Source organism: Oncorhynchus tshawytscha, unplaced genomic scaffold (assembly GCF_018296145.1).
Source record: "Oncorhynchus tshawytscha isolate Ot180627B unplaced genomic scaffold, Otsh_v2.0 Un_contig_6540_pilon_pilon, whole genome shotgun sequence".
Classification (NCBI taxonomy): Eukaryota; Metazoa; Chordata; class Actinopteri; order Salmoniformes; family Salmonidae; genus Oncorhynchus; species Oncorhynchus tshawytscha.
The window spans coordinates 143,103-159,521 of record NW_024609659.1 but is presented as its reverse complement, the minus strand read 5'-3'; the positions used below and the strand labels follow the sequence as shown (position 1 = coordinate 159,521).

The following is a 16,419-nucleotide window of genomic DNA, read 5'->3' as shown; positions in this document are numbered from 1 at the left end:
ACCTGGAGATGGGCGGAGACAATCACAAAGACAGGTGAAACAGATCAGGATGTGTCCCCTTCTAGAGGCTCCACCTGGGAGACTACCTCGGTACATACCTGGGATAATACCTGGGTACATACCTGGGATCCTACCTGGGTACATACCTGGGATCCTACCTGGGTACATACCTGGGATCCTACCTGGGTGCATACCTGGGATCCTACCTGGGATCCTACCTGGAATCCTACCTGGGTACATACCTGGGATCCTACCTGGGTACATACCTGTGATTCTACCTGGGTACATACCTGGGATCCTACCTTGGATCATACCTGGTATCCTACCTGGGATCCTACCTGGGTACATACCTGGAATCCTACCTGGGTACATACCTGGGATCCTACCTGGGTACATACCTGGGATCCTACCTGGGTGCATACCTGGGATCCTACCTGGGATCCTACCTGGAATCCTACCTGGGTACATACCTGGGATCCTACCTGGGTACATACCTGTGATTCTACCTGGGTACATACCTGGGATCCTACCTTGGATCATACCTGGTATCCTACCTGGGATCCTACCTGGGTACATACCTGGAATCCTACCTGGGTACATACCTGGTATCCTACCTGGGTACATACCAGGGATCCTACCTGGGTACATACCTGGGATCCTACCTGGGATCCTACCTGTGATCCTACCTGGGTACATACCTGGGATCCTACCTTGGATCATACCTGGTATCCTACCTGGGATCATACCTGGGATCCTACCTGGGTACATACCTGGAATCCTACCTGGGTACATACCTGGGATCCTACCTGGGTACATACCTGGGATCCTACCTGGGTACATACCTGGGATCCTACCTGGGTACATACCAGGGATCCTACCTGGGTACATACCTGGGATCCTACCTGGGTACATACCTGGGATTCTACCTGGGTACATACCTGGGATCCTACCTGGGATCATACCTGGTATCCTACCTGGGATCATACCTGGGATCCTACCTGGGTACCTACCTGGGATCCTAACTGGGTACATACCAGGGATCCTACCTGGGTACATACCTGGGATCCTACCTGGGTACATACCTGGAATCCTACCTGGGTACATGTAGGGTGAATACGGAGGGTACGGGGTAACAGCAGACCAATAGCAGCGGGGCTGATGGATATAGAGATGGGGAAAGTTTACGGGACTCCACCCAGAGGGGCAGGTCCCGGGTGGAGAGCCAGATCCTCTACCTTCATCTGCTCTTGGGACTCCATACTACTATGGCTGACCCTGTAAAACAACACATTTCACTGCACATGTCTGGTGTATCTGACAATAAACCTAAATAATTTTGTGGTTTATATAGATTTATCAGAAGAGACAGGACCAGTGAAGGACGATGACACGTGCATGATGTTGCCCAAGAGGCCAATTCAATCTACAGTCCTACTGGGTCTCATCTCACTGCCTCAAGGCCCAAGAGGCCAATTCAATCTCCAGTCCTACTGGGTCTCAACTCACTGCCTCAAGGCCAAGAGGCCAATTCAATCTCCAGTCCTACTGGGTCTCAACTCACTGCCTCAAGGCCCAAGAGGCCAATTCAATCTCCAGTCCTACTGGGTCTCAACTCACTGCCTCAAGGCCCAAGAGGACTTGAGTGCGAGGATGGCTGGTTCACTGTTAAGCCCTTAACAGATAGCAAATCAACTTTACCATTCATACAACAAGAGCTTCAGGGTAATGAACTGTGTCATTCATACTCAGAGAGATTCAGGGTAATGAACTGTGTCATTCATACTCAGAGTGCTTCAGGGTAATGAACTGTGTCATTCATACTCAGAGAGATTCAGGGTAATGAACTGTGTCATTCATACTCAGAGTGCTTCAGGGTAATGAACTGTGTCATTCATACTCAGAGAGATTCAGGGTAATGAACTGTGTCATTCATACTCAGAGTGCTTCAGGGTAATGAACTGTGTCATTCATACTCAGAGAGATTCAGGGTAATGAACTGTGTCATTCATACTCAGAGTGCTTCAGGGTAATGAACTGTGTCATTCATACTCAGAGAGCTTCAGGGTAATGAACTGTGTCATTCATACACTGAGAGATTCAGGGTAATGAACTGTGTCATTCATACTCAGAGTGCTTCAGGTTAATGAACTGCGTCATTCATACTCAGAGTGCTTCAGGGTAATGAACTGCGTCATTCATACTCAGAGAGTGCTTCAGGGTAATGAACTGCGTCATTCATACTCAGAGAGTGCTTCAGGGTAATGAACTGCGTCATTCATACTCAGAGTGCTTCAGGGTAATGAACTGCGTCATTCATACTCAGAGAGTGCTTCAGGGTAATGAACTGCGTCATTCATACTCAGAGAGTGCTTCAGGGTAATGAACTGTGTCATTCATACTCAGAGAGTGCTTCAGGGTAATGAACTGTGTCATTCATACTCAGAGAGTGCTTCAGGGTAATGAACTGCGTCATTCATACTCAGAGAGTGCTTCAGGGTAATGAACTGCGTCATTCATACTCAGAGTGCTTCAGGGTAATGAACTGCGTCATTCATACTCAGAGAGAGCTTCAGGGTAATGAACTGCGTCATTCATACTCAGAGAGTGCTTCAGGGTAATGAACTGTGTCATTCATACTCAGAGAGTGCTTCAGGGTAATGAACTGTGTCATTCATACACCGAGTGCTTCAGGGTAATGAACTGTGTCATTCATAGTCAGAGAGCTTCAGGGTAATGAACTGCGTCATTCATACTCAGAGAGTGCTTCAGGGTAATGAACTGCGTCATTCATACTCAGAGAGAGCTTCAGGGTAATGAACTGCGTCATTCATACTCAGAGAGTGCTTCAGGGTAATGAACTGCATTATTCATACTCAGAGAGATTCAGGGTAATGAACTGTGTCATTCATACTCAGAGAGATTCAGGGTAATGAACTGCATCATTCATACTCGGAGAGATTCAGGGTAATGAACTGTGTCATTCATACTCAGAGAGCTTCAGGGTAATGAACTGCATCATTCATACTCAGAGTGCTTCAGGGTAATGAACTGTGTCATTCATAGTCAGAGAGCTTCAGGGTAATGAACTGCATCATTCATACTCAGAGAGAGCTTCAGGGTAATGCACTGCATCATTCATACTCAGAGTGCTTCAGGGTAATGAACTGTGTCATTCATACTCAGAGAGTGCTTCAGGGTAATGAACTGTGTCATTCATACACCGAGTACTTCAGGGTAATGAACTGTGTCATTCATACTCAGAGAGTGCTTCAGGGTAATGAACTGTGTCATTCATACACCGAGTGCTTCAGGGTAATGAACTGCGTCATTCATACTCAGAGTGCTTCAGGGTAATGAACTGTGTCATTCATATACCGAGTGCTTCAGGGTAATGAACTGCATCATTCATACTCAGAGAAATCTTCAGGGTAATGAACTGCATCATTCATACTCAGAGAGCTTCAGGGTAATGAACTGCGTCATTCATACTCAGAGTGCTTCAGGGTAATGAACTGTGTCATTCATATACCTAGTGCTTCAGGGTAATGAACTGCATCATTCATACTCAGAGAAATCTTCAGGGTAATGAACTGCATCATTCATACTCAGAGAGCTTCAGGGTAATGAACTGCATCATTCATACTCAGAGTGCTTCAGGGTCATGAACTGCATCATTCATACTCAGAGACCTTCAGGTAATGAACTGCATCATTCATACTCAGAGACCTTCAGGTAATGAACTGCATCATTCATACTCAGAGAGCTTCAGGGGAAAGTCTGGCTCCTCATACTGGAGGTTCTAAATTATTGTGAATGTGACACCATCCAGAATTCCAGTAATGTCTGAATAGATCGTTCCAGAGTGATTTCACCAGCAGCATTGGGTGAGTGGAGAAATAGACAAACTGACCTCGCATTGTGTTGGCCAACCTAGAGACCCAGAACAAAGGCATCAGGCCCAGATCCAGCCAATCCAAAATCCCTGTGTGTTTGTGGAGTGTGACTGTGTTTGTGCACCAGCGTGTGTATGTGTGACCCAACAAGTAGGCCCGGCTCCACGTCCAGCGAACACCCAAAGCCTCCCAAGCCCCCCTGGGATAGTTAAAGTGCTGTCCACAAAATCCTGTCCTGTCCCTCCGTCCGGGCCCACTAAACCCACCAGCCTGACCAGTGGGATGACCGGCCACACGGCCACACGGCCAAATCCACATCACACACACACACACACACACACACACACACACACACACACACACACACACACACACACACACACACACACACACACACACACACACACACACACACACACACACACACAAACAAACACACATATACAAACTGCAGGCCAAGTGGCCAAATCTCCATCAGACAGCCAGACAAAGGAACCCCTATCAGCCAGCATCAGACACACAGCCCTGCTAAAGCCCACAGAGGTTATCAGCTTCATGGGTTTAGCTTCTGTTGTTAACTTTACGTCTGTTCTGTTTAGGTGTCTCATGTCAGGTTGTAGTGATGGTTGAATGGTGTCTGTCAGGTTGTAGTGATGGTTGAATGGTGTCTGTCAGGTTGTAGTGATGGTTATATGGTGTCTGTCAGGTTGTAGTGATGGTTGAATGGTGTCTGTCAGGTTGTAGTGATGGTTATATGGTGTCTGTCAGGTTGTAGTGATGGTTGAATGGTGTCTGTCAGGTTGTAGTGATGGTTGAATGGTGTCTGTCAGGTTGTAGTGATGGTTGAATGGTGTCTGTCAGGTTGTAGTGATGGTTGAATGGTGTCTGTCAGGTTGTAGTGATGGTTGAATGGTGTCTGTCAGGTTATAGTGATGGTTGAATGGTGTCTGTCAGGTTGTAGTGATGGTTGAATGGTGTCTGTCAGGTTGTAGTGATGGTTATATGGTGTCTGTCAGGTTGTAGTGATGGTTGAATGGTGTCTGTCAGGTTGTAGTGATGGTTATATGGTGTCTGTCAGGTTGTAGTGATGGTTGAATGGTGTCTGTCAGGTTGTAGTGATGGTTATATGGTGTCTGTCAGGTTGTAGTGATGGTTGAATGGTGTCAGGTTATAGTGATGGTTGAATGGTGTCTGTCAGGTTGTAGTGATGGTTGAATGGTGTCTGTCAGGTTGTAGTGATGGTTATATGGTGTCTGTCAGGTTGTAGTGATGGTTAATGGTGTCTGTCAGGTTGTAGTGATGGTTATATGGTGTCTGTCAGGTTGTAGTGATGGTTGAATGGTGTCAGGTTATAGTGATGGTTGAATGGTGTCTGTCAGGTTATAGTGATGGTTGAATGGTGTCTGAGGTTATAGTGATGGTTATATGGTGTCTGTCAGGTTATAGTGATGGTTATATGGTGTCTGTCAGGTTGTAGTGATGGTTAATGGTGTCTGTCAGGTTGTAGTGATGGTTATATGGTGTCTGTCAGGTTGTAGTGATGGTTATATGGTGTCTGTCAGGTTGTAGTGATGGTTATATGGTGTCTGTCAGGTTGTAGTGATGGTTATGTGGTGTCTGTCAGGTTGTAGTGATGGTTATATGGTGTCTGTCAGGTTGTAGTGATGGTTGAATGGTGTCTGTCAGGTTGTAGTGATGGTTATATGGTGTCTGTCAGGTTGTAGTGATGGTTGAATGGTGTCTGTCAGGTTATAGTGATGGTTGAATGGTGTCTGTCAGGTTATAGTGATGGTTGAATGGTGTCTGTCAGGTTATAGTGATGGTTATATGGTGTCTGTCAGGTTGTAGTGATGGTTATATGGTGTCTGTCAGGTTGTAGTGATGGTTATATGGTGTCTGTCAGGTTGTAGTGATGGTTATATGGTGTCTGTCAGGTTGTAGTGATGGTTATATGGTGTCTGTCAGGTTGTAGTGATGGTTATATGGTGTCTGTCAGGTTATAGTGATGGTTAATGGTGTCTGTCAGGTTGTAGTGATGGTTATATGCTGTCTGTCAGGTTGTAGTGATGGTTGAATGGTGTCTGTCAGGTTATAGTGATGGTTGAATGGTGTCTGTCAGGTTATAGTGATGGTTGAATGGTGTCTGTCAGGTTATAGTGATGGTTATATGGTGTCTGTCAGGTTGTAGTGATGGTTATATGGTGTCTGTCAGGTTGTAGTGATGGTTATGGGTGTCTGTCAGGTTGTAGTGATGGTTATATGGTGTCTGTCAGGTTGTAGTGATGGTTATATGGTGTCTGTCAGGTTATAGTGATGGTTATGTGGTGTCTGTCAGGTTGTAGTGATGGTTATATGGTGTCTATCAGGTTGTAAAGACATTGTGACACCTGTGGCATTGGAGACATTGTGACACTGTAGCCTTGAGACATTTGACACCTGTAGCCTTGGAGACATTGTGACACCAGTAGCCTTGGAGACATTGTGACACTGTAGCCTGGCATTGTGACACTGTAGCCTTGGAGACATTGTGACACCAGTGGCATTGGAGACATTGTGACACTGTAGCCTTGGAGACATTGTGACACTGTAGCCTTGGAGACATTGTGACACCTGTAGCCTTGGAGACATTGTGACACCAGTGGCATTGGAGACATTGTGACAGCTGCAGGTGTACCTGTCACAGCCACGCCTTACACAGGTATGAGAGGGGAGGGTGTGTTTGTGTGTGTGTGTGTGTGTATATACCTGTAAACCTGCTTGACTGTATTTGTGCCCTGGCATATGCCGACCTACTCCCTCCTTCCCCTCCTCCCTTCTCCCTCCTCCCTCCTCCCTCCCCCCCCCCTCCTCCCTCCTCCCTCCATTTTTGCATTCTGATACAGGGCAGGGCAGGTGTACTCTGCTCTCTCTCTCTGCCACCACACCCCTATACACCCCTATACACCTTACTCCACTAAACTACAAAGCAGAGAGAAGAGCAAGGTCCCCTTGAATCCTGTGAGTCAACACACACACACACACACACACACACACACACACACACACACACACACACACACACACACACACACAGCTCTGAATCAACAAATAACTGGCTTTAATTCACTGACCGTCATCTGATTCACAATGACTGCCATTGTCAAGAGGGTGTTTGCTAAAGACAGAGAGAACCCTGGTTGAATGGTCTTAACAACAAGACCAGAACCCTGGTTGAATGGTCTTAACAACAAGACCAGAACCCTGGTTGAATGGTCTTAACAACAAGACCAGAACCCTGGTTGAATGGTCTTAACAACAAGACCAGAGCCCTGGTTGAATGGTCTTAACAACAAGACCAGAACCCTGGTTGAATGGTCTTAACAAGTCCAGAGCCCTGGTTGAATGGTCTTAACAACAAGACCAGAACCCTGGTTGAATGGTCTTAACAACAAGACCAGAGCCCTGGTTGAATGGTCTTAGCAACAAGTCCAGAGCCCTGGTTGAATGGTCTTAACAACAAGACCAGAACCCTGGTTGAATGGTCTTAACAAGACCAGAGCCCCTACAGATAAGACAGACGGACAGACCAGTGATCTGCCCCTACAGATAAAACAGACGGACAGACCAGTGATCTGCCCCTACAGATAAGACAGACGGACAGACCAGTGATCTGCCCCTACAGATAAGACAGACGGACAGACCAGTGATCTGCCCCTACAGATAAGACAGATGGACAGACCAGTGATCTGCCCCTACAGATAAGACAGACGGACAGACCAGTGATCTGCCCCTACAGATAAGACAGACGGACAGACCAGTGATCTGCCCCTACAGATAAGACAGATGGACATGCTTCCCAAACAGAAGCATGAGCCCCCCCTCTCTTTCCTTTTCTCTCTACCTATATTCAAATGCCTCTCTCTCTTTCTATCTCTCTTCACCTCTCTTGCTCTTAGAATTAGGCTGCTTTCCCAAACAGATACATGCACATCCCTCTCTCTCTCTCTCTCTCTCTATTTCATTCTCTGTCTCTCTCTCTCCCTCTCTGTCTCTCTCTCTCTTTCATTCTCTCTCCCCTACTAATCACTGTCTAATCTACCTACTAATCATGAGCCCTTTCTGCTTCCTGTGTCCCTGTGTGTGTGTCATCATGTTTATCAGTCTGCTTGTGAATGTGAAAGGCAATCAGCAGTGATAGAGGTGGATAGGACTACCTGCCTTTGAAACCTTGGTGTGTGGGTGTGCCCCCCTTACAGGACGAGTCCACTGCTTAACGAGGTGTGTTCACCTGTCCCTGTAGGAGTGCCAGGTAGGTGAGAGATGAGATGGGGTGTGGGTCCCAAATGGCACCCTATTCAAGTGCACTATTTTTGACCAGGGCCCATAGAGCTTTGGTCAGAAGTAGTGCACTATATAGGAAATAGGGTGACATTTGGGAAGCAGAAATTTAAATGGAATGGATAGAATGTATGTATACAAATACTGACAGCTGATTGGTTGTAGGATACAAGATCTCCGTCTGACTGGAACGTCAAGTGATTGTGTAACCATGTAGGAAATAAAGATGAATGTTTTCTGTTTCTATATATCCTATGTTTTCTGTTTCTATATATTCTATGTTTTCTGTTTCTATATATTCTATGTTTTCTGTTTCTATGTGCTGATTATCTGCTATTTCCTCCACATTGGGGGGTTCTACAGTAAGTGATGACTCAGCAGAGGTGATAGTGGGGTTCAAAGGTTGTCTGTTGTCAGCTGCTGTCAGCCTTCTATGATTGATATATTGTAGTGGAAGGTATTCTAAGAGGCGTGTGTGAGTGTGTTCAATTGACTGACAAGTGGGTGACAGTGACTGACAGTGACAGACAGTGAAACACTATTCACCACAAGGGGGCGTGTGACCTGAACAGACATACTGTAGCATGCAAAGGATATTCCTCCTTAAGTACAGTAGTCTAGCCTCACAATTCCATTTCTACACCCAAGATCAACTAATCATCGGTAAAAATCAATCGTGTCTTTCTTCTACATCAAACTCAGCGTTCAGACATTCCCCATTTGCATTACACTTTGTATTCATTTTGTTGCACACTAAATGCATTCCTACCTGGATCTAACGGCTGCAGGCATATAGTTGAGTATGTATGTTTTACCTCAGCAGTGTAACATTTCCCTACTGCAGTGTAAACCCTCTGTATAGGAGACAGTATCAGTGTTGACCACTAGAGAGCACAACATACTGTACAAAACCATGTCTACATTAGACCCCCATCCTATTGGCTGATGGGGATTTCCTGTCAGTCTAGGAGGCTAGGACTGTGTCCCAATAACCTTCCTCCTGAAGTAGCCTGTCCTCTTTCCTTCATGGATTTGAAAGGAAATGACCGGAACATTTGTAGGTAGTGAACGGAGGAGGACACAATGGTTGAATAAACGTTGTTTCTACGTCAGTTCAATGAAATTACGTTTTGAATCAATGTGGAATAGATGTCTGTGCTCAGTAGGAAGAGAGATAATTGGGTCACAACAAATGAGGTAACCTCACAGCGTTTTACATCATAGTAAAACGCTCTCATAAATTCACAGAAAATGTTGACTGCTTTGATAGTGTATGTTTTCAATTCAAAGATTGGGTTTCCCAAACTTTGGGCTGGGGCCCCGAAGGGGTACAGATTTAGTTTTTTTTGCCCTACCACTACACAGCTGATTCAAATAACCAACTCATCATCAATCTTTGAATATTTGAATCAGCTGTGTAGTGCTTAGGGCAAAACACCAAAACGGAAACGCCACGAGTTTGGAAACAGTTGGTTCTATTTCACCCACCAGGTGCTTCCAAGGCAGAGAAAGACCAAGGATGGTGTCTGCAGGAGAACAGGAGATCTACAGTATATGGTACGATGACTGAAAACAACTCTCTGTGCCTCATAGGGTTGCAAAGGGTTTGAAACTTTTCGGGTAAATTTCCGGAAAAATTCCAGAAATTTGACATGGGAAGTTAAGCCCAGGAATATTGGGAATTTTGCTTAAATTCATCAAAAAAAAAAAAGTTTATAACAGTGAATCTTTTTTGTGGGATACACATAAGGCAATAAGGCAATGGTAGGTCTTGTGGCATATTTTGGTTAAACTATCCCCAATTCAATGGATTTTCAACCCTCTGCATGCACAGTGCATTCTTCCATCACATGTACAGCTGATTCTCAAGATCTTGTACACTAATGAGATGCTATTGAACCCACACTACTACACTGTCTGAGCCAAGGACTACATGCTTTCTGGTAAGTTTTGATTACAATAATGGTTGGGGTGAATATATTTTTAGTTTTAGTTAGTTTTTGCTACCATGTGGGTTTTAACTTGCTTGAGCCTGCTAACTGAGGAGTGTTGATTCACCTGTTTCCATACATGTTTCATTTTAAAACATTTATCTTACAAAGGAGTTGTTTAATCTAACTGCTTAACTATTTATCTGTACATGGAATTGTATTTATTTATTTTTCTCACTTCTTTTCTAATCTTTACAGGAAAATGCCACGGGCACTATCTGATGTGTGGAGACATTTCACTGTAGCTAACGTAGAAGGAAAAGCAGTGTCAATTTGTAAATACTGTGCCAAATCATATGTGAAGAATGCAACAAAGATGCAAAATCATCTGGCCAAGTGCATAAAGTTCCCTCAGCGCTCACAACAAGCAACAACCTCTGACAAAAGTCCCTCTACTTCTATTCGAGGTGAAAATTATGAATCAGGCACTTTATCGATAGCAACAGATCATGGTCCTCCTGGAATCAATACTTTTTTTTGACTCAATGGAGGATGTAGTCAGAGAAATGCTGATGAATGTCTTGCTCGAGCTGTGTATGCAACTGGCTCACCTCTGATGCTCACAGGAAATGTGTATTGGAAGAGATTTCTGAATGTTCTTCGCCCAGCATACACCCCTCCAACCAGACATGCTTTATCTACTCATATGCTGAATTCAGAGTTCAACAGAGTTCAAGTGAAGGTCAAGCAAATCATAGAGAAAGCAGACTGTATTGCAATCATCTCTGATGGGTGGTCGAATGTTTGTGGGCAAGGAATAATTAACTACATGATCTCCACCCCTCAACCAGTATTCTACAAGAGCACAGACCCAAGGGACAACATACGCACCGGTCTCTACATTGCAGATGAGCTGAAGGCAGTCATCAATGACCTTGGACCACAGAAGGAGTTTGCACTGGGGACAGACAATGCTGTGAACATGAAGGCTGCTTGGTCTAAAGTGGGAGGAGTCCTTCCCTCACATCACACCCATTGGCTGTGCTGCTCATGCATTGAATCTGCTCCTCAAGGACATGATGGCACTGAAAACAATGGATACACTCTACAAGAGAGCCAAGGAAATGGTTAGGTATGTGAAGGGTCATCAAGATATAGCAGCAATCTACCACACCAAGCAAAGTGAGAAGAATAAGAGCACCACATTGAAGCTGCCCAGCAACACCCGTTGGGGAGGTGTTGTCATCATGTTTGACGGTCTCCTGGAAGGGAAGGAGTCTCTCCAAGAAATGGCCGTATCACAGTCTGAGGATATGGACGGCCCCATCAAGAGGATCCTCCTGGATGATGTATTTTGGGAGAGAGTGGTAAGCAGCCTGAAACTCCTGAAACCTATAGCAGTAGCCATTGCACGGATTGAGGGAGACAATGCCATCCTGTCTGATGTTCAGACTGCTTGCAGATGTAAGAGAAGAAATCCATACTGCCCTGCCCACTTCACTGTTGCTCCAAGCAGAGGAAACTAGTTCCAAGCAAGGGCTTTGGGATGGAGATGCAATATGGCAATCATGCCAACATATCTCATCAGCCACCTGGTGGAAGGGACTTTGTGGGTCTGAGGCTCTTTCCCCTGTTGCCTCCATCAGCCTCCAAATTCCACCAACATCAGCCGCCTCAGAGCGCAACTGGTCCTAGTTTGGGAACACACACCAAAGCACGCAACAGGCTGACCAATACAAGGGTTGAAAAGTTGGTGGCCATCCGGGCAAATAGGAGGCATTTTGAGCCTGACAACGAGCCATCCTTAACACGGTTGGAAAGTGACAGTGAAGATGAGGCCTCAGAGTCTGATGGTCAAGAGGTGGATATTGAGGAGGTCCAGGGAGAAGACATGGAAGCCTGAGAGGAAGACAACCAAAGCTTTAGTTTCTAGAATATCTTTTTACAGATGTATGTTGAAAACGTTTTTTTGGGGAGATGCGATGGATCATTCAATATTCCCTTTCTATTGTTGTTCAGTGAAATCATCCCATGTGAAGAGTCAACTCATTTAATTAAAGTTCAATTCGTAACTAAATTGTTGTTTTTTATTTCTATTGGAAGGATTTAATCATTTGTAAATATATCTACTTATGATAAAGTAAAATGTTTATGTTTCTGTCTCCAAATGATATGGTAAATATATCCAATGCAAAAAACATCTGCATTTAAATGGTATTAATATTAATTTGCATATATTTCCGTTAATTCCCATATATTCCCGTTAATTTCCACAGAAAGTTTCCACTTTTGAATATTCCCCAAAATGTGCAACCCTAATGCCACCCAACATTTCCTTTTCCCTCCAGGAGGGGGTAAATTCCTACAACATGATTCTAGAACATTATTCTCAGTGTTCTGTTCCCAGTAGAATCAGTTAGAATGTTTAACATAGAATGTCTGGAATTCCTCAAAGGGGAATTTGAGGACAAACCCCCACCTCCACAGAAATAGAATGAGAAACATTTAAAAACAATGTGCTATTTATTTTTTCTATCTATAAAATGTCTTGGATAATTAACTAAATTTGTTTTTATGACTTTATACATTTATTTGGGGATTCCACCCTGTAAACGGAATTTGCTTGCTGATTGTCGAGTGGAGAAGGAGAGTTTAATTTGATACAAGTGCATTTTTGTTCACATTCCCTGTCGTCGTCACCTCTCGTCATTTTCCTTTGACCCTTTTCAAAAGGAGGTGAGAGAGGACACAGGAGGTGAGCAAATCTAATTGAGAAAAGGCCCTCGATGAAAGGTGGATATCGAGGAGAGGAGGACACTCTTTAGAAGGAGGCCGACTAACAAACACTTGACCACTTATCGGCATTTACATTGACACTTGACCACTTGACCACTTATCGGTTTCCGGATCACGGGGAGAGAGGACAGAGGGTCCGTCTCTGTAGGGTGGTCTTTTGACCAAACGAGAATCTCCCAATACCCTCCGTGTTCCTAGACCCTCGAATAGCAACATACACAAGGAGGCGATAGCAAAGATTTACTTGTTGTTGTCTTCCCATTGTGGAATGATACAGCATGTCTACAATTTACATGTGGCACAAGAGTGTGTCAAATGTCGAAGCTACAAGGAGAAACCCCTTTGTGACGAAATACAACATTGCGACACTGTGCTAGGCTCCTTTCCTCCGTAGGGTCCGTCTCTGTAGGGTCCTTCCTCTGTAGGGTCCGTCTCTGTAGGCTCCTGCCTCTGTAGGGTCCTTCCGTCTCTGTAGGGTCCTTCTCTGTAGGATCTGCCGTCTCTGTAGGATCTGCCTCTGTAGCGTATAAATCGACCTTTAAGGTAGAACATGGTCCCTAACTAACTAACTAACTAACTAACTAACTAACTGACTAACGAACTGACTAACTAACCACAGATCTAGGAAGTGATTGATTGAACTCATCCAAGATCATTAGCTAGGAGACAACAATTCCTGATGGGACACTGGTTAGGAAGGAGGGGGGCACAGAAACCAGTTTTCTCCCTTGAGGCCCCCACCAGCCCATCTGTCATTTGCCAGAATTGCCCAACGACCAGTCTGTTTCTGCTGATGGGACACTTGCTAGGGAAGGAGAGGGACAAGGAAGGTCAGACAGACAGACAGTGATAAAATAGGCAGACCAGTCTCAAAGATGTGCCTGCTAAGCTCTGAAGACCTGAGATGAGAACTAGGCCTGCGTGGGTACATTTTCTTTTACTGGGTTTTATAGTAAAAACATGTTGAAAAATACTAAGTGCTGATCCTTGTGGACCGTGTATAACGGGGCCCTAGTGGAGAGCTATAGGAGCCCGTGGATAAGGTTCAGCCACCACAGGTCTGTCCAGCAACAACAAGTCCAAATGTCTTCAGAAGAGGTTTATTCAGATAACGGGTTCACAACACCCAACTCTGAGAGTACTGACTAACGGGTTCACAACACCCAACTCTGAGAGTACTGACTAACAGGTTCACAACACCCAACTCTGAGAGTACTGACTAACAGGTTCACAACACCCAACTCTGAGAGTACTGACTAACGGGTTCACAACACCCAACTCTGAGAGTACTGACTAACAGGGTTCACAACACCCAACTCTGAGAGTACTGACTAACAGGTTCACAACACCCAACTCTGAGAGTACTGACTAATGGGTTCAGAGAGTACTGACTTTCACAACACCCAACTCTGCTGACTAACGTGAAACACCCAACTCTGAGTACTGGCATTTACTGACTATGACATGACATAACTCTATACTGCTATGACATGATATACTGGCACTGCTTATACTGCTATGACATGACATATAACTCTATATACTGCTATGACATGATATAACTCTATACTGCTATGACATGATATAACTCTATACTGCTGTGACATGATATATCTTTATACTGCTATGACATGATATAACTCTATACTGCTATGACATGATATAACTCTATACTGCTGTGACATGATATAACTCTATACTGCTGTGACATGATATAACTCTATACTGCTATGACATGGTATAACTCTATACTGCTATGACATGATATAACTCTATACTGCTGTGACATGATATAACTCTATACTGCTATGACATGATATAACTCTATACTGCTATGACATGATATAACTCTAGACTGCTATGTCATGATATAACTCTAGACTGCTATGTCATGATATAACTCTATACTGCTATGACATAACCCTATACTGCTATGACATGATATAACTCTATACTGCTATGACATGATATAACTCTATACTGCTGTGGCATGACATAACTCTATACTGCTATGTCATGATATAACTCTATACTGCTATGACATAACCCTATACTGCTATGACGTGATATAACTCTATACTGCTATGACATAACCCTATACTGCTATGACATGATATAATTCTATACTGCTATGATATGCTATAACTCTATACTGCTGTGACATGGTATAACTCTATACTGCTATGACATGGTATAACTCTATACTGCTATGACATGGTATAACTCTATACTGCTGTGACATGGTATAACTCTATACTGCTATGACATGGTATAACTCTATACTGCTATGACATGGTATAACTCTATACTGCTATGACATGGTATAACTCTATACTGCTGTGACATGGTATAACTCTATACTGCTATGACATGATATAACTCTATACTGCTATGACATGGTATAACTCTATACTGCTATGACATGGTATAACTCTATACTGCTGTGACATGGTATAACTCTATACTGCTATGACATGATATAACTCTATACTGCTATGACATGGTATAACTCTATACTGCTATGACATGGTATAACTCTATACTGCTATGACATGGTATAACTCTATACTGCTATGACATGCTATAACTCTATACTGCTATGACATGATATAACTCTATACTGCTATGACATGGTATAACTCTATACTGCTATGACATGATATAACTCTATACTGCTGTGACATGATATATCGTTATACTGCTATGACATGATATAACTCTATACTGCTATGACATGATATAACTCTAGACTGCTATGATATAACTCTATACTGCTATGACATGACATAACCCTATACTGCTATGACGTGATATATCGCTATACTGCTATGTCATGATATAACTCTATACTGCTATGACATGATATAACTCTAGACTGCTATGTCATGATATAACTCTAGACTGCTATGTCATGATATAACTCTATACTGCTGTGACATGATATAACTCTATACTGCTGTGACATGCATGATATAACTCTATACTGCTATGACATGATATAACTCTATACTGCTGTGACATGATATAACTCTAGACTGCTATGATATGCTATAACCCTATACTGCTATGACATGACATAACTCTATACTGCTGTGACATGATATAACTCTATACTGCTGTGACATGATATAACTCTAGACTGCTATGATATAACTCTATACTGCTGTGGCATGCTATAACTCTATACTGCTGTGACATGATATAACCTATACTGCTATGACATGATATAACTCTATACTGCTGTGACATGGTATAACATAACAGGCTATCATAGAGAAATTCACTTACAGGACAAAGGCCCAGTTACTGGTAAGCATATGACACATCTACACTAATGAATGACATAGAAAGTAACTGAAACATGACTTTAATGTAACCAAGGTCTGCGCATGTGCACGAGGCCACGACGTGGAATAGTAACTGCCAGGAGGAAGGCACAGGCTACATCAGGCTACATGCTACATAAGGCTGAATACAGTGCA

At 43.7% G+C, this 16,419-nt stretch overlaps 1 protein-coding gene across 2 annotated transcripts in view; it reads left to right on the top strand.

Annotated features, from left to right (window-relative positions):
* The first annotated feature begins 7,235 nt into the window (after positions 1–7,235).
* Positions 7,236–16,419, top strand: part of LOC112242149 (synaptojanin-2-binding protein) — a 122,621-nt gene continuing 113,437 nt past the window's right edge. Inside the window, exons 1-2 of one of the 2 annotated variants that reach the window (XM_042316673.1) lie at positions 7,236–8,181; positions 9,702–9,767. In XM_042316673.1, coding sequence (XP_042172607.1) covers positions 9,730–9,767 — 38 coding nt within the window. In that variant the 5' untranslated portion in view covers positions 7,236–8,181; positions 9,702–9,729. The remainder of the gene's footprint in view (positions 8,182–9,701; positions 9,768–16,419) is intronic. The other variant, XM_042316675.1, reaches the window with a different exon arrangement.